Below are 19887 nucleotides of genomic sequence, written 5' to 3' on the forward strand. Positions count from 1 at the left end.
TAAGATATTTATATATACAAATAGTTTAATACCATTGAGCCAAGATATAATAATTCTAACATGAAAATATCTTCGTGTCTATGTTGGCAACAGGAAAAAAATGCTTTACCTTTAGGGGCGTGCTTTGTGATTGAGGTTGCCAGATAAGTAAAAACGAGATTTCTGTTAACTGTTTCAAAAGGGAATAAGACGCATTGAAAATTTTCCCATGTGTATGATACAATTCCGCTACTTGTGCTACACACTTCAAACCTTTAAATTCGACGCCGTAAGGATTAATCATATAATGTTATTTTGCGGCATTTTGGGTCTAAAGAGGCAACCGAAAAAGCAAAACAGGAAGTGCCCACTGGCGGGAATTACATTCGACATTATGAAAGCGTCACGAACAATACCGATGACTTGACTTTACTCACAAGTTCGGTTAAGATAAATTCGGGGACAAACTTAAAATTTTGCCGACGACAAACCATTGAAAAGAAAAGGTAGAGTGTCCATCTCTGCATGCTGTTTATCAAATGTGACGTTTATGGAATAAACATACTGAGCGTTCTCACTAGTCCTGCTTTTCACAGCACGTTTATCTCCACAGGTAAATTATGAGGGCGGAAATAGAGAAAATAGTTAGCCTGTCGGATGGAGACAGTACAGCTGAACTTCAGAAATACCTGACCTCTCTTACAAATGACCAGGTATAGTAATTCTGTCAGCTCGACTTCCGTCATGAGGCTACTGTTGCTTTGTCAGACTTATTGTTTATATCTGCTTTCCAGCTGATCACCGTCATTACCAACTGTGCACTAAAGGGGAAGAAGGTCGGCTCTATGATAAAAGGCATATTTAAAGGTTAGTCCACTAAGAAAGAGCTTCTCTGCCCTGACAGTCATGTAGGGTGTAGCAGAAGTGAACTGTGTGCTTGTTCATGTAGGCTCACCCTCCAACTCCACTGAGGGATCAAACCGCAGACTCCTTGTTTATCAGCACTGCATCCCTCTGTGTGAATCTGGGGATCTTCAGACTGAGGTGGCAGCTGACATCATTGGACTACTGATGCTGGAGGTAAAAATTAAAACTGTCAATTTTTCTTTTTTCAGTTTACTCATTTATTTAACCCTCAGTATGTGATGGGTGAAGTGATAAAAATGCATTTTAATGAAAAAATGAAGTGATAAATTGTTAGTAGAATCAATTAATCTGAGGTTGATTTGGGGAAAATTGGGACAATTGGATGAAAATAATGGCAAATTTTATCATTTATTGATTGTTTTACATTCACATTTTTATGTGTCATTTAAGGAAAGGGGACTCAAAGGTTGTTGAAGTCACAAAAATGGCATGTTAATGATAAAAAATATTTTTGTTCGTTCATTTCAATTTATATGCCTTTTTACAACCTCAAAACAATCCATGATTTATCCCCTCTTATTTACTTAAAATGCATTATTCAGTTCACATGAGTTTTTATCACCTCCACTTTTATGATTAAATGCTTACTACTTCCATCCTTCATATAAATAAGCCCTATTAACTGACGTGTCTACTCCTAGTGTACTACTTTGTCTTTTCAATGTTGCACACAGACTCATACACTTCCAGGACCCTGCCTTGCACAGCTGGCGTCCCTTTTCGTTGAAGCCATTAAGATGGGAAAAATGGGCAGTGGGAAATCTCTGGAGCTCTTTCCTACTGTGCTGACTGCCCTTTCAGCATGTGAAGCCTTGTCTTATGGCAAAGGTAAGTGCAATGCCTCACTTCCTGTTTTATTTTAAGTCACATCAAAAATCATTTGCATCTCTGAGATGCAAACTGTGTGGATGAATATGAAACTGTGTCTCTTGATGGTGCCTATTATTTTATTTAAAAAAAAAACTTTAGGTGAACTCAATGGTGAGGAATACAAGAAACAGCTGATCAACAGCCTCTGCTCTAGCAGGTCAGAACTCAAAAGATATCAAACTCTACATGTGCTATTTTAAGGAAGAGGTGTTTTTTTCACTGGCTTTTTTCCTAATGACAGAATATCTTTTCTCCAAACTTTTTAGCTCAAACTAATAGATATGGATCAATGAAATAAGGATGCTTTCTTGTTTTTCTTTCTTCAGATGGGACCCGCAATGTGTCATTCACCTCACAACAATGTTCAGGTAGAACCTTAGGCCATGTCCTTAGAAACTGTTCATTTTTATGCAGAATACTGCATTAAAGACCTTTCATTAACTTTTTTATTGTATTTTTTTGGTACTGATTTACAATCATATCACCATGTTAGCTTCGTTTTGTCAGGACATGCAGCATTATTCAGTAATTTTTATGTATGCTTCTTTGTAGGGATGTCCCCTTATCAACAGAGGAGCTTCAGTTTGTTGTAGAGAAAGTCCTGAGGATGTTTACTAAGCTGGATCTGCAGGAGGTCCCTCCATTGGTCTACCAGCTGCTGCTTTTATCTGCTAAGGTAACTGTATATGTGTGCGAGAAATAGCATAGTTCACTTTAGCAACAAGTCATCATGTAATCCATTTTCTTTGAGTATCTAAATGCATGCGCCTCACTTCTGTGTCTGTTAGGGATGTAAGAAACAGATCCTGGATGGAATAATCAATTATTTTAAGGAGCAAGATGCACGTCAGGAGGAAGAGCAGAAACACGGAGAGTGAGCGGCTTCTACTCTAAGATACTGTATCAAATTTAAATTTGATATTTCCAACTTTCTACTCAGTGATTGTTTTTTTATTTATTTATTTATTTTTTATCAGGAGCTTAGATCTTGAGGTTCAGTCCATCCCACAAGACCAGTTAAGGCATGTAGAGGGCACTGCTATCCTCCACATCGTATTTGCTGTACGGCTTGATCACGAACTTGGGAGAGAATTTCTTAAAAGCATTAAGGTTACTTAGAATTTATTTATTCGTTATTTACATACTATTTTTGATATTTATGATGTTAAGTTTATCATAAATTATGAATCACATTTCTACAGACATCATATGGGGACCTGTGCCCGTTCAGTGTTGCCCTGCTGCTTTCAGTGGCACGAATCCAGCGTTATGAAGAACAGGTGAGAAATCTATTTAGTTTTCCCCATGCTATTTTTAAGTCTTACTTTTTGTACTCCTTTCCTTGTACTTGATTCTCTTCTTTCACCTGGTTTTGGCAGGTGTTTGACCTTTTGAAGGGTGCTGTCATCAAGAGCTTTAAGGATGAGCAACTGCAGCAGGGATCAAAGTTCCTGCAGGACCTCCTGCCTGTACACTGCAGTGTGGCTCAGATGATACAGGATACAGTCAAGAACAGGTTGGAGACACTTCATTACTAGAAACATACTACAATTGTTTTGGTCAGATACACTTAAAACATAAGAGGGATTATTCTGATTACTATGTAAATTTAGAATGTAATTAAGATAAAAAGCTTCCAATTGATTCGCAATTTTGAACATGATGTCAAAGTTTCAAATGTAAAATGAATCGTTCTTTTGATTAAACCTTCTTTTAAATGAAGACCAAAGTCAATATACATGACTATGCCTTCTTATGTCTTGATATTCTTCCCATGTCTTCTCCACCTGCTCAGTGTGTTTGGTTGGGACCATGTGACCCAGGGTCTAGTGCAGCTGGGCTTCTTCCTCATGGATAACTTTGGACCCAAACCTGGACCTTTTGGAAAGACCACAGAAGGCTCTGCTTCCATAGCCCGGACCCCCGCTCAACAGGCATGTAAGCTTGGTGGACAGGTGCTCCTGCAGGGCTTCAAGGTAACATGTGGTGTTTATTCTATAGAAGTATCACAATGTGTATGCATTAATCATCCAGTACATGTTTAAATTCAGTTTTTCTTGCTGTGTGATGTGTGTTCCTCCCGCGACAGATGCACGAGCCAATCAGAGGAGAGATACTGGAGCAAGTCTTGAATCGATTGGTTACAAAGACAGCCTCTCCTGTTAGCCATTACTTAGGTAACACTCCCTCAGAGATATAATACACAGATGTATTATTACCTTAATAAGTACATTTTAACTTTTGTTTTTCTTTTCTGTGTCCCTGCCTTCAGACCTTTTCACTGACATTGTCATCTCTGCTCCCATGATCCTCCTGGAGTCATCCTCAAAAGTGACAGAGACGTTTGACCACCTGTCCTACCTGCCGCTGGCCACAGTTCAGGGTCTCCTTAAAGCAGTTCAGGTACCTAAAAACACAGACATATACACTCACTGTAGAGGGCTTTCAGAACTCATAGGTCCTGTGATAAGGGTCTGAAGATGCTTTTCATACCAGACTTAAAACTAAGGAGACTGCATTCAAGGCTGTGGTTTAGAAGCTGTCTCCAAACCAAACTGAGAGCTCTGAACTCTTTGTACATTTTTTCAAAATTCAGTTGAACACACAGTTGTTTCAACTTGCTTTTGTTTAACCTGCCTCAGTCTACCTTTCTGTAATTTTCTTTTTTATTGTGTTGCCTTTTGTGATCTTTTATCGTGAGTGCTTTATGACATCTCTTCTTAAAATGTGCAATATAAATCAACTTTTCTTACCCTCTACGTACTTACTTAGATGTTGTTTTTCCTTATTTAATCCCCAGCCCCTGCTTAAGGTCAGCATGTCCTTGAAAGATGCTTTGATTCTTGTTCTCCGTAAGGCCATGTTCTCCAGGTGAGTGCTGCTTTGCTCTTAATTAGATTAAGATATCTGCTGAGTTACTGGGTCATGATTTCTTTTGCACATTTGATGATTTTTACAGTCATTACTAAGGAAGGTATATCAGATATTCAACAAAGGTCTTGAAATGCTCTTCCTCCATACTCTTTACTAGTCAGCTGGATGGCAGGAAGTCTGCAGTGACTGGCTTTTTGTTGCTGTTGAAGAACTTCAAAGTGTTGGGCAGTCTGGCCTCCAGCCAGTGCAGCCAGGCAATTTCCTCTAGCCAGGTATGGTTCCACTTACAATTTGTGGTCTTTGCAGTAATTTTTTAATGTTGCCTGCAGCATTCACTCATCAGCTCTCTGTGACTTCCTGCAGACATTTTACATGGGGGCTGGCTGTAAAATTCTGCAGAAAGTCAGTGTGAAATTTCTGGATTTACACTTGGATCCCAACCCCCAAATTTTGGGAATTTTTCAGGAGTGCATACACATTTTCAAGGAGCTTTGGTTTAGCTTTCTTGCTGCTTGGTTCTGTAGACTGTATCAATGATGTACAGATTCCTGTTAATATATACATAACAGTATTGTATTAGAAAAACTGTGAAAATATCTGCAGTCTTACACACAGTGACCATCTGCCTGAACAGATTCAAGTGGACGTTCATTCTCGTTACAACTCTGCTGCTAATGAAGCATTTTGTCTGGAGATCCTCAGCAGCCTGCGTCGCTGCCTCAGCCAGCAGGCTGACGTTCGCCTCATGCTCTACGAAGTAAGGATTTTTTAAAAATTTCTAACTTTGAAAATGTTGCTGCTCTGTTTCATTAAATTTTATTGTGTTGTGAAGCGATAATGTACAATACCTAATATAAATGTTTCCATTTGATGCATAGTACCAGAGTTACAGAAGCTATAAAAAGTCTACGGCTCCATAAGAGATTGTTTTTGTGATGTAAAAGATTTTCATTTCAGAGCTTTTTACACCTTTAATGTTATCTATGACATATTGCTGGTGTCAGGCTAAAACCTCATATCTCCATTTTTCATGATCTTTTTATAAATCAGTGCTATTGGTCCACCTTTACATCTGTCAGTGGGATTTTAACAATTTTAAAATGATTAAAAAAAAGTATCAAAGATGCTGACTTTGATCATTCAGTGTTAAAATTAATTGAAAAATAAAGTTTACTTTTTTATTTTTTGAAAGTTGGTGATTCTAGAGATAGGAAATCTTTGCCGACAGCAGCGATGTACAATTCAACTGAAAACAAACCAAATGGAAGCAGCAGTATTTATTCTTCAGCTGGATTTTGGGTCTTAGCTAAGGTGTAAGTGAATTCTGAACAGTCCCAAAAACCAGTTGGTTTTGGCTCAAAACCTTCAGGTTTCTACATGAAAGCTGAAGACAAAGAGAGGGATTTCACCATTCTGCAGTACAGTGACCTAGAGTATAAATCCAAGACTACAAAAGTATGGCTTTGACAGAAGAAGAGAAAAGTTTGGGCTGGCCCGTATGGAGCCAAGACCTGAATCCTGCTGAAACTCTGTGGGGTGACCTGAAGAGGGCTGACCTGTGCGCATAAAAAGCCCTTCTAGGGACGGGTATTGCAAATTAGCATTCGCTACAAACACTATGAGACTTGCATGGAATGCCTGTTCTCAGTTGTCTATGCATACTGTATCTGTCCCTAACAAAAAAAACTTAAATAAACAGAAGAAATGCCTTCACCATCAAACAGCTTTTTAGCCCTTTTGCAAGAAAGAGTTGACAAATGTTGTCAAGTTGAGACCTGAGACCCAAAAAGACTGAATGCTTTAATAAGATCCAAAGGTGTCTACAATTCTGAAATTATATATTTCAAATATGTGGCATTATAGCCAGGGTGGGAAGACTTAGCCACCATAGCTTGAAGCCAATTTACACCTGCAGTCCCTTGGTAGGTTAAAATTAGATCTGACTCACCAAAGTGAGTGTCTTTCATCAGATTTTTCAGTTTGTTTTTAAAGCTGCCAACACAAAAACAGTTCTCAATGTGTCAAGCTTAAATCTACGTCAAGTGGGGTGAAAACATTTCTTTATTGGAAAAAAATCTTTTCTATTTCAGGGTTTTTATGATGTTCTTCGTCGCAACTCTCAACTTGCAGGCTCAATCATGCAGACCCTCTTCTCCCAGGTATGCCTGTCTTTCAAGTGCACACTTTATTATACAAAATTGTTCTAATTAACCTTTCATGTGGCCACCTGTATTTTATTTGAATTGATTTTGTCTTTCAACCTTAGCTGAAGCGATACTATGAGCCTGAACAAGACCTCCTTCCTCCTGTTAAACTGGAGCCATGCATCACTGCTCTCGGAGATCAAGTCTACCTGCAGGAGCCTCTGGTGCTCTTATCTATGTCTTATCAGGCTTTTATGATAGTGTTTTCTTCTGTGTTTATGTCAGTCATAAATAATGTTTCTTCTCCTTTCAGGCCCATCTGGTGAGCTGTACAGTACACTGCCTACAGTGGGTGCAGAACATGCGGCGATCAGTCCGCCGCAACGCTGAGGAAAGTGATGACGACGACGATGATGAGGAGGAGGAGGAGGAGGGATACCAGTCTGAACTGCAGGCAATATTGGAAAGTATGATGAGACGCATGATCAAGAGTGAGCTGGAGGACTTTGAACTGGTATGCAACACAGAGGTTTATACTGTAAAACTGATGCATACAGGAATACACTGAATGACTTTTAAGGTGTCTGCAGACTTAAGTTTTCTTTTAATAGCAGGAGAAATCACTATTGATTTGTCAGCAGTATGCTATAGCCTGGTGAAAGAAAATGAGCTTATGAATACCTCTAGAATGACTACATGATCATGTCCTTGCCATCTTTTGTTTTCATTTCCAAGTGGTCTTTGTGAACATGCCGATGCACTTTTGCAAATTATTAGTTTGTGGCTCTCAAACACCAACTTTCTTTTGATCCTCTTTTGACTTTTCCTATATCGTTACTGTATGTCAAAACTGCGTTAACTGGGATTATATTTAAAGGGGGAAGCAATAAAGTCTGTATTTTTTTTAAATGGGAGGGAGAGATATATTGCATTGAAGATTATGTGGAAAAAAAAAACTGCATTACTGTACCTTCACATTAAGTTGTCCATCAAATTTTGGCTGTAAAAGCCAAAGAGATGATTATGTACATAAGGCACTATATCTTCTGTCTATGTTTCTGCCAGGACAAGTCGGCAGAATTCTCCATGGGATCCAGCGTTGGGGTGAAGAATAACATCTACGCTGTGCTGGTGATGGGCATGTATGAGGTCCTTATGGAGTTCAGCTTTAATAAAGCAAACTACAGGTAACAAACACTTATTTTTCTGTGGGCAGAAGCATAAATGTTGGAAATATTGCAATAATTATTTTGTGTTTTTGTTAGTAAAAGCAACTTCGAGGAGCTCTTGGAGTTCTTCAACCGCTACAACAAACTGTCTGAGATCCTGAAGGAAAAATCTGGAAAGGGTCGAGTCCCTACGAATAAGACTCCACGCAGTTTACTCTCTTTAGGCTTCATATCAACGCTACTCACTGTGCTCTTCAGGTAAATATTTAAGGAGGCTTTGTTAGCAAGGCTTGTTGAAAGAGTAGCTAGCCCTTTTTGAATATAAAGAAGGCATTTTATGAATTAAAACCATAATATACTTCTATTAAGATACAGAACATAAAAGCTATTTTAAGTTAATTCCGTAATAGGCTTGTCTGTGTGTAGGGTGTTTGTAGGCAGTGCAAAATGACAAAATCTAAAATAGTCAACTGGTTTTTCAAGATGTGTGTTCTGTAAGTGGAATATAGAAGTTGTAGGAACAACTATGCAGTATCAGAAAGCACTTCTGCAAACAACTGTAACCAAAATGTCAAATTTCTCTCATTTCAGAGACAGTACTCAGAGCAGAGAGGAGGCTCTGTCAGTGCTTCGCTCTAGTGGAGAGTTTGTGCGTTATGCAGTCAGTGTTGCTGTACAGAAGATCCAGCAGCTGGAGGAGACTGGACACACAGATGGGCCTGACGGGCAGAACACGGATAAAACTTTCCGGTTCCTCTGTGACATGACAAGGTTAAAATTTCTTCCCTTGAAAAAATGTCGGCACTAAGTTTTCAAGTTTTGTCTTCATTTAAATAATTGGAACTCTGTGTACAATTTTCCTCCCAGTGTGCTGATGTGGCGTTACACCAACATCCCCAGCGCTGTGGAGGATGCTGGGAAGAAGGAGAAGCGCTCCAGCCTGTCCCTGATGTGTCTGGAAGGTCTGCTGAGGATATTCACAACCTGTCAGCAGAGATATCCAGACAGGATGCCCCAGCTCCTCTCAACTATGGGTCAGATAGGCATACATTAAAAAAACATAAAAGCAGTGATTTCAGGTATTTTCATCTGTGGACTGTTGAAATTCACTCCATTTTGTGTTTCTTGCAGAAGTGTCAGAGGACAATGAAGAGCCAGAGGATGTCACAGAGATGAACTTCTTTTACATCAGACAGTTTCAGGTGCATCTTAAAGCTTTAAATTTAGCTAGGACTGTTTGACCTTTTTTCAGACTTCTCACTAACATGCAGTGTTCTCTCCCTGACACCAGAGGGCGTTGTTCACCCAGCTAAGTGGAGGTGAGGATGAATTTAACAGCAAAGAGGCGCAGCTGCTGGTCAGCATCCTGAGCGTGCTTTCACGTCAGCTCAAGCCATCCTCTCAACAGGTAGGTGTCACCCTAAATGAATGTGTTTAAAGGAAAATATCGTATTATAAGTCCAACTAACACACCTACATCTACAGTTTGTTCAGATGATCACATGGACTGTCAAAGTCTGCAAGGAGACAAGCTTTGGTGAGTGATGTTATCTGATCTTTGTGCCTTTGTGAAGAGTTGTAAGGTGCGCTCTGAAAATATCCTTTTCCTTTTAGAGGATTCAGCGTTTTCCAAGGGCCTGCTCTCTCTCCTCTTCAGCCTACATGGCCTCTACAAGAGCCCAGTAAGGCTGCTCCTGGAGCTCTGCCAGGACATCCACAGCCAACTGGGAGACATTGATCAGGTACACAGGACACAGCTACGCATCAGACTTTAAACTTACTTTCTGTATCAGCTGGGGTTTTCTGTCCGGGCCGTTCTTGTCTATGTAATATCTCAAGCATTCTTAAAGGGATTTTTTTCAAACTTTGCACAAAAGTACACTTGAACTCAAGGATGATCTGATTAGATTTTGGAGGGCGAAGTCATCGGGCTTCATGTTCATCACTTGCTTAAAAGAATTCTACAAATCCCACAACCACAGAAAATGCCTTCTTCTTGTTCCCCCATTGTCCAGCACATGTATCCCTCAGAGATACACAGCATATCCTCTGGGTGGTAGTCTTAGCTTTAATGTGGAAATGTACCACTCATTAAGAATCTTTACTGTGAAAAATATTCAAGCAAATGCTGTTCAGCTACGTGAAACTGATTGCGTGAAACTGATTGCTTTATATGCTGCCTTTCACCCTTGTTGCTGTTAAAGGCATTTACAAAGAAATACAGAGAATTAATAATCAATACTAGCACTAATAGCATTGTTTGCTTTATAAGTTCATAAAGAGATTTTGGCCCTCATTCATCAACTTTTCTTAAGGAGAAATTTATTTAAATGTGCTTACAGTTTATTAGAAGATTCTGACCTTCAATTTTATCCGTGATTTGTTTTTGACCAAGAAAATCTAAGAAGACTAGGGATCTCTAAGCACATTTAAGTGCTGATATGACAGGATTAAATCACTATTATACACATATCAGCACCAAAATATGCTTAATTTAAATTGACACACCAACTTGTCATTTAAAAGTAAATTTTACTGGATTTTTGTCAATGTAACACTTTAAATTGTTAGAAAAATGCAAAAATGTATGACTTAAAAGTGGTTAAATTTGATTTCAACCATGTAGTGTTTGATCCGAAATGCAAAATGTAAAATAATGAATATAAACTTAACACTAAAGTAAAAAATCCTTAAACACCTGTTTAAAACAATAAAAACCTACCTTCACACATGGATATCTGAATGTGTTCAAATTATGTTTTATCATTTAACAGTATCAGCTTTTAGAGTAAATGTAGGCCAATCAAATCATATTCTTTATGAAACAATACCAGATGAGGCTTAAACTAGTGTTTCTGATGACAGCGCTATCTGAACTGACAATCTGATTTATCTGTTAGCAGTGCCAAATGTTTACTTAAAGTGGTCTGTTGTGGTTCAATTCTGAGCAACACTAAATCCACTTTAGAACTATCATACAGGCTATGTACAGTAAATCTGACTTTTATGCAAAACTTAAGACCTTTTTCAAGACCCTCTTTTTACATTTAAAGACTATCTCATCCTCAGTTTCTTAGGAATAACATTAACAAGTTACAGTTACGTATACGTTGCCGAAAGTAAGACAAAAATGTGACAACAGAGAAAAATAATGCCAGCAGTATTTCCTACTGCAGAATATAAATTAGGCTCTCTTAGACAATCTTGAGATTAGACTGAGAAAAATTAACCGACACCATAAGGTAACTGAATGAAATGCCTTATATTTTAATTAAGAAGCCTAAAAGTAGTTATACCACTATCTAGAAGTACCCATTTACAAGCTTGCTCTACAGTTAAAGCTAAAAAGGAAAAACAACATTCCTTTTGGTTGAAGAAAAGAAAAAAAAGATATAACTTCCCATTTCAGGGTACTTATAATACTCTTTAGTTCTTATTTTAAAGCATTTTACAGAAACAACCTCTCAAGGTTACTATAGAAATAAAAAACAACCAAATTCAAGACCTTACAGTCTTGCACTGAAAGACTTTAAATACTCATAAAAGGGGTGTTTCTCTCTGCTCACTGGGGAAAACGTACCAGCTTCCAGCTGCACATGGCATTCATAACTTTAAGAACACAGGAGCAAACAAGCCTGTAGTTTAACAATGTGTCACAAACAACAAGTTGAACAAACTTAAGAAACTCTGAATAAAATATTGAGTGAGGCTTACTTGCATTCATTTAAGTCAGATTCATAACAAGCTTAAATCTCCTCACTGCAGCTCTAATGTCACATGCATACGTGCTACATTTAAGATGATCCCTATTCTAAAATAATCTGTTTGCCCTGATTTTTGCTGTGCTAAATAAATATTTGACAGTAATAGGGAAACTGTATTTTAAATGTGCATTTCCTGTGTTTGATCAGGATGTGGAGGTGGAAAAACAGAACCACTTTGCCATTATCAACATGAAAACTGCCTCCACAGCAGCCGTGAGTGTTTTATTAAATCTCAGATCCTAGTTTGTAATTACACCTGTATACCTCAAAATCCTTTGTGCTCATTACTGTTTGAATCCATCTCTCCAGCTGCTGGTCCTGTCTCAGATTGACCGGGTGCTCGATGAAGTGGACTGGCTGATTGCCAGAAAGAAAAGCCAGACACCCTCTGACAAATCAGGTTGGATTAAGAAGCATTTCACACTGATGCTTAGTTGACTTTAGGGTTGGAGTTGAGAGGTAAAAAGGGACTTAACTTCTGTGGTTTTGCATTTTATAGTTGAATCCACTCAGACCGCAGACCAGCAGGATCCGATTGAGAAAGCTGTGACTCTGCAGCTTGGGACTCTTCTAACGGCATTGAACGAGCTGGTGCAGACAGCTCTGCTGCCTGGCACCTGCACCATTACACTGCTGAGAGAGCTGAGCCGCACCTACACCATCCTCACTACGCTGGTCAAATATGTACGTATTTGTCTGAGATTTCAATATGAAGGTAGATATTGTGATGTGAAATTTATTTTCTGTGTTTCTTTAGCACATTCAAGTGTTTGCTAGCCTGCATGGTGCTCTGCCATCGCGCTTTGAGAAGCTGGTGAGTCTGATGACATGATGTTCCTCTATTTGACACCTTCAGTATACCTGATAGTGAATTAACAGAGCATTTGCTGTGCAGGTCAAACTCTCCGGCTCACATCTAACACCACAGTGCTACTCCTTCATCACATACGCTCAGGTACAGCCCAGTCCAGTTTCATATTTATGTTTTTAATTTGACTGTTTTGAGATTTTAGGTCTTTAATCGAGATTTTCTTTCTATCAGAGTGGAGAACTCAGTGGTGGTGGAGATGAAAAGAAGAAAAAGAAAAGGAATGAAGCAAACAATGCTGCATCTGTAAGGATATTCACATCTTATACCATTAAAATGGCTGATAATTATTACATCTTTTGTGTATCTTTCTTGCCATCTTTAAATGTGAACCTAAACCTAAAGTTATGAATAAAATAGTTTAAAGTTTGATGACCCAGATTTTTTCTCGTTAGGCCAAACTTCTGCGTGAAACCAAGGCCATCCCTAACTTGATCTTCTGCATTGAGCAATACGAGAAATTCCTCATCACACTCTCAAAGAAGTCAAAGGTATTTGTGTTTTTTTCAACACTTAACCTATGGCTTTTAAAAACATGAAGAAACTTGTCCAACAAAGATATTAACGATAAGCCGCCTGACAACCATCAGAATACGTGTTTTTTTTTTTTTTTATAACACAGGGTTTTAGAAACGTGTTTTTACATTTCTGCAGGTGAATCTGATGCAGTACATGAAGCTGAGCACCTCCAGAGACTTCCGCATCAATGCAGCTACTCTGGATGCAGCCCTACAGGAGCAGGACGATGGTGATGAGGTAAATCAGTGCAGGTTTACAGTCTGACCTTTATGAACATTTCTCTGTGCAGCAGTCTCTGTTCCAATAGTTTCCTCCTAAGATCTCAGTGTCCATCATCCTCTTTCCTTTCAGCCTGCTGAGTCACAGGATGCAGAGGAGACACAAGAACCCAAACGGAAGAAGAAAAAACAGTGATCTCCTGCTCCACCCCAATGCACGGCAATCTCTGGTCTTAGGCTGGTTCAGCTGCTGAGCCGCCTGTCGGCACTTCAGACTGTTCTGATAACGAAGCTCCACCCACCAACCTCTGTCTCCCTTTGTTCAGAGAGCCTTTAGTGATGTTGATGATTTGGTAAATGTCCAAAGCCTCACCTGTGGAAAGTTAATGCACAATATTAAAAATGTGGTTGTGTTCCTTTTGTAGTTCAAAATAAATGTGCATATTCTATAACATACCTCTTAAAAAGTCAAATCTCAGTTTTAATGGTTTCTTATGACTGTCATTGCAAGTTTACAGCTAAAAGTTTTCAAGTTCTGTTGCGACTTTGATTCAAACACTCACAATTCTTACTTAAGAGGATCTAGTAGCTGCAGACTGCAATATTTAAGATCTCCCTGGTGTGCCATTACTTGCTACAGCACTAAAGCAACAAGTGCATTACCAGTATAGATGAATCTAAAGAGATGTTACAGCTTTAAAACTTCTGGGTTTTTTTATGCTATTTTGTTTCTCTGCTTTTATTCAATTGACACGTGTTTTGTAGTCTTTTTTTAATAGTATTTTGCTTGGGCTTTTTTCTGAGCCTCAACAGTAAGAGATTATAAGTGTTGGTAGTTTGCCAATAAATACGAAAACATTGTAATTATTCTCTGAAATTAATTACCCTGCTTGATGTGATTAAATATTATATTTTACTGTTTTCAACTGAGGCTGTGTGAAGCAGTGTAAATAAAACGAAAGTGTTTTGGCACAATAAAACGACTTCTCGTGTCTTTCAGTATTGAATTTTTGTGGACACTGACACTTGGGTATAGCTTTGGTTCTTATTATTGGCTGTTTTTTCCACTGGAGCGACCTGCCCAAGGAGATGAGGCTTACAGAAACAGTAATTCACTCCTTTAATCTACATTTACAGACTTGCTTTTATGTTTTTAATTCACTTATTCTATCTCTTTCTTTATGCTTATAATCCTTTTATTTCTGTTTTATTACTAATGGTGTGATGTCATCTTCTTAAATGTGCCAATATGTTATTAGAATTTTTTGTTTTATATAATCTTTTTCTAAATATTTTCATCATTTACTATTTTAACAACATTTCAAGACTGTCATTTCCATTCCTTTTAGTTGTGCTAATTTATGTTGACTTTGTGCTACACCTCCAACTTGTTTGACCTTTAAGACCTCTTCTGTTAATGTTAACCTGAGTTCACATCTTTGCTATGTCTGTTAAAGCACTTTGTAAACATCTGTTTTAAAAGTGCTAGATAAAAACAAAATAAAGTTATTAATATCAAACCTCAGAGGCCACGATCACGCACACATGATGTGCTATTTCTGATTAAAGGAAATATGATCATTTGAATTTGATATAAAAATTAGTTTTACAAATGGGGTGCAGTATTCCAAACTGTGCAGGAATGTCACTGATGATTTCTTTACAACTTCAGCATTTCTGGTAATTTTGGAGGAAAAAAAACTCCTTGAAATTGCTTGCATAAAATATTGTAGAGTGGGACATTCAAAATTGAAATGTATATCATTGTATTTTATGCATTTAGCTTGATGTTGTCTCACATCTTTTTATGTTTAATTTTCTCTGTTTGGAGATCCCTCACAGCGTTGGAATGCAAAGAATGCCATATTGTTCTCCAAATACTCAAATACAAAAATTACTTGGACATTGGTTTAGTAAACAAAAAAAGCCCTATAAATACATATGCATTCTTTAAAAAATACTGTCTTAAAATATGTAATTGTACCACTTTTATGTGTAAGTTTAAAGCATTTTATAAATTTCTAACTCTTGAAATAACATGTTCATCATATTTTGATTGTTTATTGTTTTTCTTTGTTTTTTGGAAGTCCTATATCTAAGAAAGCCGACCTAAAAAAGGAATAATGTGGAAATTACACAAGTAAAAAAAAAAAAAGAATCCCAGGTCCTTATAATGAGATAAAAAGTCATAATTTAAATGTTTTATCTCATTATTATTAATTTTAACCTCATAATTATGACTTTTTATCTCATAATTTCAACATTTTTTTTCATAATTTTGACTTTTTTGATTTCATAATTTCAACTTATTTTCTCATAATTATGACTTAGGATTTTTTTTCAAGAATTGTCTTACTTTCACATTTTTTCTTTTTTTTTGGGTGGGGGGGGCTCATATTTATCTAAAACAGTAAGTTAAAAAAAAAATCATTTCCAAAAGTTGAGGTTGTGCTGAAAAAATTATACCAAACATGAGCATGGTAAACATCTTCTGAGATATTTATATTGTCAAAAGAAAAGTATTGAGTAAACACCAAGCATAGCCCGTGGACTTCCAAGCGTTATTATAAGAATGAATAATTTCATGTTTATTACATTGCTTTTGAACTTCAATGTCCTTCTTCTTACTTTTTATTTATTTTCTGTCTCATCCTACAAATAAAAGTTGATAAAGGTGTGCGGACTGAGGTTGTTAAATGTATTTTACGTTCAAAAGTAGCAAAGTCTTGAAGAAAAAACATGCACATGTGTATTTTGACCCAAAGTGGGGAGAGACAGAGCTCTAAAAACACACCAAAACCTCCGTCCAGGTATGGAAGAAGATTTGAGATTTTGTTGACTGATACAGAAGACATTTCTCTTTCTGCCAGCTGTGTGCCTCTTCACTCCAACCTCCTGAACAGCCTCTATCCTCACTACCTGTTTAATTCACCATTTTCTGTTGCTGTGTTATGGAAACATGTCAATATCATTTAATTTTAGCTGGTATCATATCAGAATTGAAAATTATGGTATTGTGAAGACTCCAGTGCACATTCACCTGATGGAAGGCCGTATCTCCGTTCCAGTCCTGTGGGGTTGGAGGGGGTCACACAGTCCATGTCCACCTCCTTCCTCAGACACTGGTCGATGTCGACTGAACTAAAGAAAGCTACAGACTGAGGAAGATCCTGCATCCCTAATGCATGAGCAAACATACACCTGCAGGACACAGAAGCACATCATTGTCAGGGTTCTTTGTCTATAATGCAACAGATTTGACTACAGGAATGATAGAACATGACAGAGCAGACCTTGTGAGCAGGTTTGTGATCTGAAGAGCCAGCGCTGCTCGGTATCGGTCCTTGCTACTGACGAGGTACCGCACCTCATCATGGATGCTGATGCAGAAGCGGCCGTCAATGTCATGTTCCTCAAAGAGCCACTTCATGGCCACTAGCATCAGATGAAGATAGTCCACTGCAGAACTCTGGACCACCCAGTTTACTCTGCTTGTGATAAACTAACACAAAAATATGACAACCGCTTATCTTTAAGACCATTTAAAACCTCATCAAATATGGACTCTACAGAAAATCAGCTGAAGGCATCCCTTATAAATATGCTTAGTATGCCTTTTGAATTGAGGGTTATTTTGTCCCACTGACCTCATCCTTTACTACTTTGGGCTCCAGTGCTCTGCTGATCCTGCAGCCCAGAACAGGAGTGGCTGGCTCGGCTGAATGAGCAATGCTCTCCAGCTTATTGAACATGTCCGACTCTGTTCCTCCAGCCCAAAAACGCTTGTCGACCATTTCCCATCTCTTTCGTCTAGAGCTGTGTTATATCAAAACAGAGAAACAGAAATGGGTTTTTGTACTCCTAAATGTGGATGTTTTTGTGATTTTTCCCTTGCTCTTCTACCTCTTTGTGGCTAATCTGGTGATCCTCCGCAACTCCTCCAGGGTGATGGCTCCATTCTCCTCTCTCTCCACCTCTATATCCAGCTCATGAACCAGCCAATCTCCCTCCTCTGAGAGATGATATCTGACAAAAACTTAACAGAGTCATTTGAGCTCTAGAAAGTTAAAACTTTTCCCCACCAGCACACAATGGTACCTCTTTTTACCTGCGTGTGCCCTTTGTCAACGCGTACATCTGCCTGGCCTTGCTGGCAGCTTCTATCTGACTCAGGCGGTGGTTGAACTGCATTAGGAGCCTCTCAGCGAAGGGCTGCCCTGCTCCATAAATTCGCCCGTAATTGAACACCTTGGCATGCTCTCGGCTGATTCCCACCGTGTCAGCAGTGCGACTATGCAGGTCAGTGCCCTGACTCTTCTTCCCCTGGAGGGTCATCCATCCAAACGCTGTACACCCTAGAACCAGAAGACACATCAGATGAAGACAGCCCTGCTTCATCGAAGTATGATTGTAAATCTGTGCTTCACACAGAATAACAGTGGACAGCAGGGGTTTAGTGGAGGTCTAACATTTAATTTATCTTAAAGAATTCACAACTGAAGTTCTTTAAGGTTCTTTTTCTATTTGAGTTAATAATACTGTATTAAAAGCCAGATCAGAGGTTCTCTGTAGGTCTATCCTCAGGACCCACCACCAACTCTTCAATGAAAAATCAACCAAAATTAAAAAAAAAAATCCAATTATTCTCAACTACTTCAATTTATTGATACAAAATGTTTCAGTTTAGACCTTAGAGTGAACATATGCTTGAACAAAGCAACAGGACAAAACAAACATGTTTAAAAAGCACATTGTTACAGATGGCGTGGGAGGAGATGCATGCATACAATGCCGTGAAAAAGCATTTGCCCCTTTTCTGATTCCTGGTGTTTTTGCATATTTATCACACTGAAATGTTTCAGATCATCAAACCCATTTTTATATTTCACAAAGACAACACAAGTACATAAAAATTAAGTGTCTGAATGATTATTTCATTTTTTAAGGGTAGAAAAAACCCCAAATCCATCTGGCCCTATTTGAAAAAGTAATTGCCCCTTGAACCTAATAAGTTGTTGTGCCACCCTTGGCAGCAATAACTGCACCTTCAGCAGCAAAGCAGCCCCGAACCCTCACACTGCCACCATCATGTTTGACTGTTGGGATGATGTTCTTTTTATCAATTGCGGTGTTATTTTTATGCTAGATGTAACGGGCTGAACACCTTCTAAAAGTTCAATCTTTGTCTCGTCAGTCCACAGAAAATTTCTCCAAAAGTCTTCGGGATCATCAAGATGCTTTTTGTCAAATGTGAGACTTGCCTTTGTGTTCTTTTTGTCAGCAGTGGTTTTGGCCTTGGAACTCTCCCATTGATACCATTTTTGCCCAGTGTCTTTCTTATGGTTGAGTCATGAACGCTGACCTTAACTGAGGCCAGTGAGGCCTGCAGCTCTTTGGATGTCATTCTGGGTTCCTTTGTGACCTCCTGGATGAGTTGTCGTTGCACTCTTTGAGTCATTTTGGTTGGCTGACCACTCCTGGGAAGGTTGACCACTGTTCCTAGTTTTCTCCATTTGTGGATAGTGGCTCCGACTGTGGTTTGCTGGAGTCCCAAAGCCATGGAAATGGCGTTGTAACCTTTTCTAGACTGATAGATTTCAATCACTTTGTTCCTCATTTGTTCTTGAATTTCTTTATGCGTTTCTTTTTGAGATCTTGTAGCCTACTTCACTTTGTCTGACAGCTTCTATTTAAGTGATTTCTTCATTCAACAAATCTACACTGCATTTTCTATTTACTTGGGTTGTCTTTGTGAAATATAGAAATTGGTTTGATGACACAAAACATTTAAGTGTGATAAAAATGCAAAAAAAACCCCTCTGGAATCAGAAAGGGGGCAAATACTTTTTCATGACACTGTATGTTTATTTCATTTCACTGTTTCCTGTATTAACATACACATGTTGGTTGTTTTATAGCAATCATCATGGTAAAACCAGCTTCAGTATCCCGAGATAACAAATAAACAAGTCTTGAGAAAGGAAGCAAAATGTACACGTTACATGGAAAATCAGAGTAAAATTAAATACATGGGTGTATGACTGGTTTGTATTTTGTACAGTGCCTATAAAAAGTATTCACCCACCTGGATGTTTTACCTTTTATTGATTTTACAAAACAATCATGGTGTTTATAATTTAGCTTTATTTACCAAAAAACCTATTTGACGTTTAAGTGAAATGAGATTTCTACAAAGTAATATCAATTAAAAAAAGAGGTGAAATAAATGACCACATAAAAATTCATCACCTTTAAGTCAGTATTTAGTAGATGCACTTTTGGCTGCAATCACAGCACTGAGTCTGTGTGGATGGGTCTCATTAAGGCATGCACATCTGGACACTAAATGTTTTCTCCATTCTTCTTTGCAAAACTGCTCAAGCTGTGAAGGGTGCACAGGGATCAGACGTGAACAGCCCACTTCAAGTCCGGCCACAAATTCTTTTGGATTGAGGTCAGGGCTTTGACTCCGTCACTCACCTTGTTGTCTTTAAACTATTTCTGTGTAGCTGTTAATGTACAGGAATTAGCTAATATACCTCAGCCTATTAAAGG

General features: G+C 38.3%; 2 protein-coding genes across 9 annotated transcripts in view; one reads left to right on the top strand and one right to left on the bottom strand.

The window, feature by feature from the left end:
* Nucleotides 1–13607, top strand: fanci (FA complementation group I). Of its 2 annotated transcripts, none has more exons than XM_041795015.1 (38): nt 1–485; nt 576–692; nt 774–846; nt 929–1059; nt 1581–1734; nt 1876–1933; nt 2103–2144; nt 2329–2452; nt 2565–2650; nt 2754–2886; nt 2979–3056; nt 3156–3292; nt 3572–3752; nt 3866–3953; nt 4049–4179; nt 4577–4647; nt 4808–4922; nt 5285–5407; nt 6741–6809; nt 6917–7018; nt 7108–7308; nt 7860–7981; nt 8060–8221; nt 8555–8734; nt 8831–8997; nt 9095–9165; nt 9255–9371; nt 9449–9500; nt 9578–9705; nt 11875–11940; nt 12037–12127; nt 12227–12411; nt 12485–12541; nt 12623–12682; nt 12770–12841; nt 12991–13086; nt 13250–13351; nt 13466–13607. In XM_041795015.1, exons 2-38 carry the CDS (start codon nt 600–602, stop codon nt 13526–13528), a joined length of 3981 nt encoding a protein of 1326 aa, XP_041650949.1. In that variant the 5' UTR covers nt 1–485; nt 576–599; the 3' UTR covers nt 13529–13607. The 2 variants fall into 2 exon arrangements, with proteins under 2 accessions (XP_041650949.1, XP_041650951.1); XM_041795017.1 differs by having other exon boundaries at nt 593–692.
* The window catches only part of polg (polymerase (DNA directed), gamma), a 14951-nt gene continuing 8629 nt past the window's right edge, over nt 13566–19887 (bottom strand). For all 7 annotated transcript variants that reach the window (XM_041795020.1, XM_041795024.1, XM_041795019.1 and 4 more), the window contains 6 exons: nt 17441–17687; nt 17236–17358; nt 16980–17148; nt 16626–16834; nt 16373–16533; nt 13566–13705 (listed from right to left, as the gene is read on the bottom strand). In XM_041795020.1, the coding sequence (XP_041650954.1) occupies nt 13566–13705; nt 16373–16533; nt 16626–16834; nt 16980–17148; nt 17236–17358; nt 17441–17687 (1049 nt within the window). The remainder of the gene's footprint in view (nt 13706–16372; nt 16534–16625; nt 16835–16979; nt 17149–17235; nt 17359–17440; nt 17688–19887) is intronic.

Source organism: Cheilinus undulatus, linkage group 9, assembly GCF_018320785.1.
Source record: "Cheilinus undulatus linkage group 9, ASM1832078v1, whole genome shotgun sequence".
NCBI lineage: Eukaryota > Metazoa > Chordata > Actinopteri > Labriformes > Labridae > Cheilinus > Cheilinus undulatus.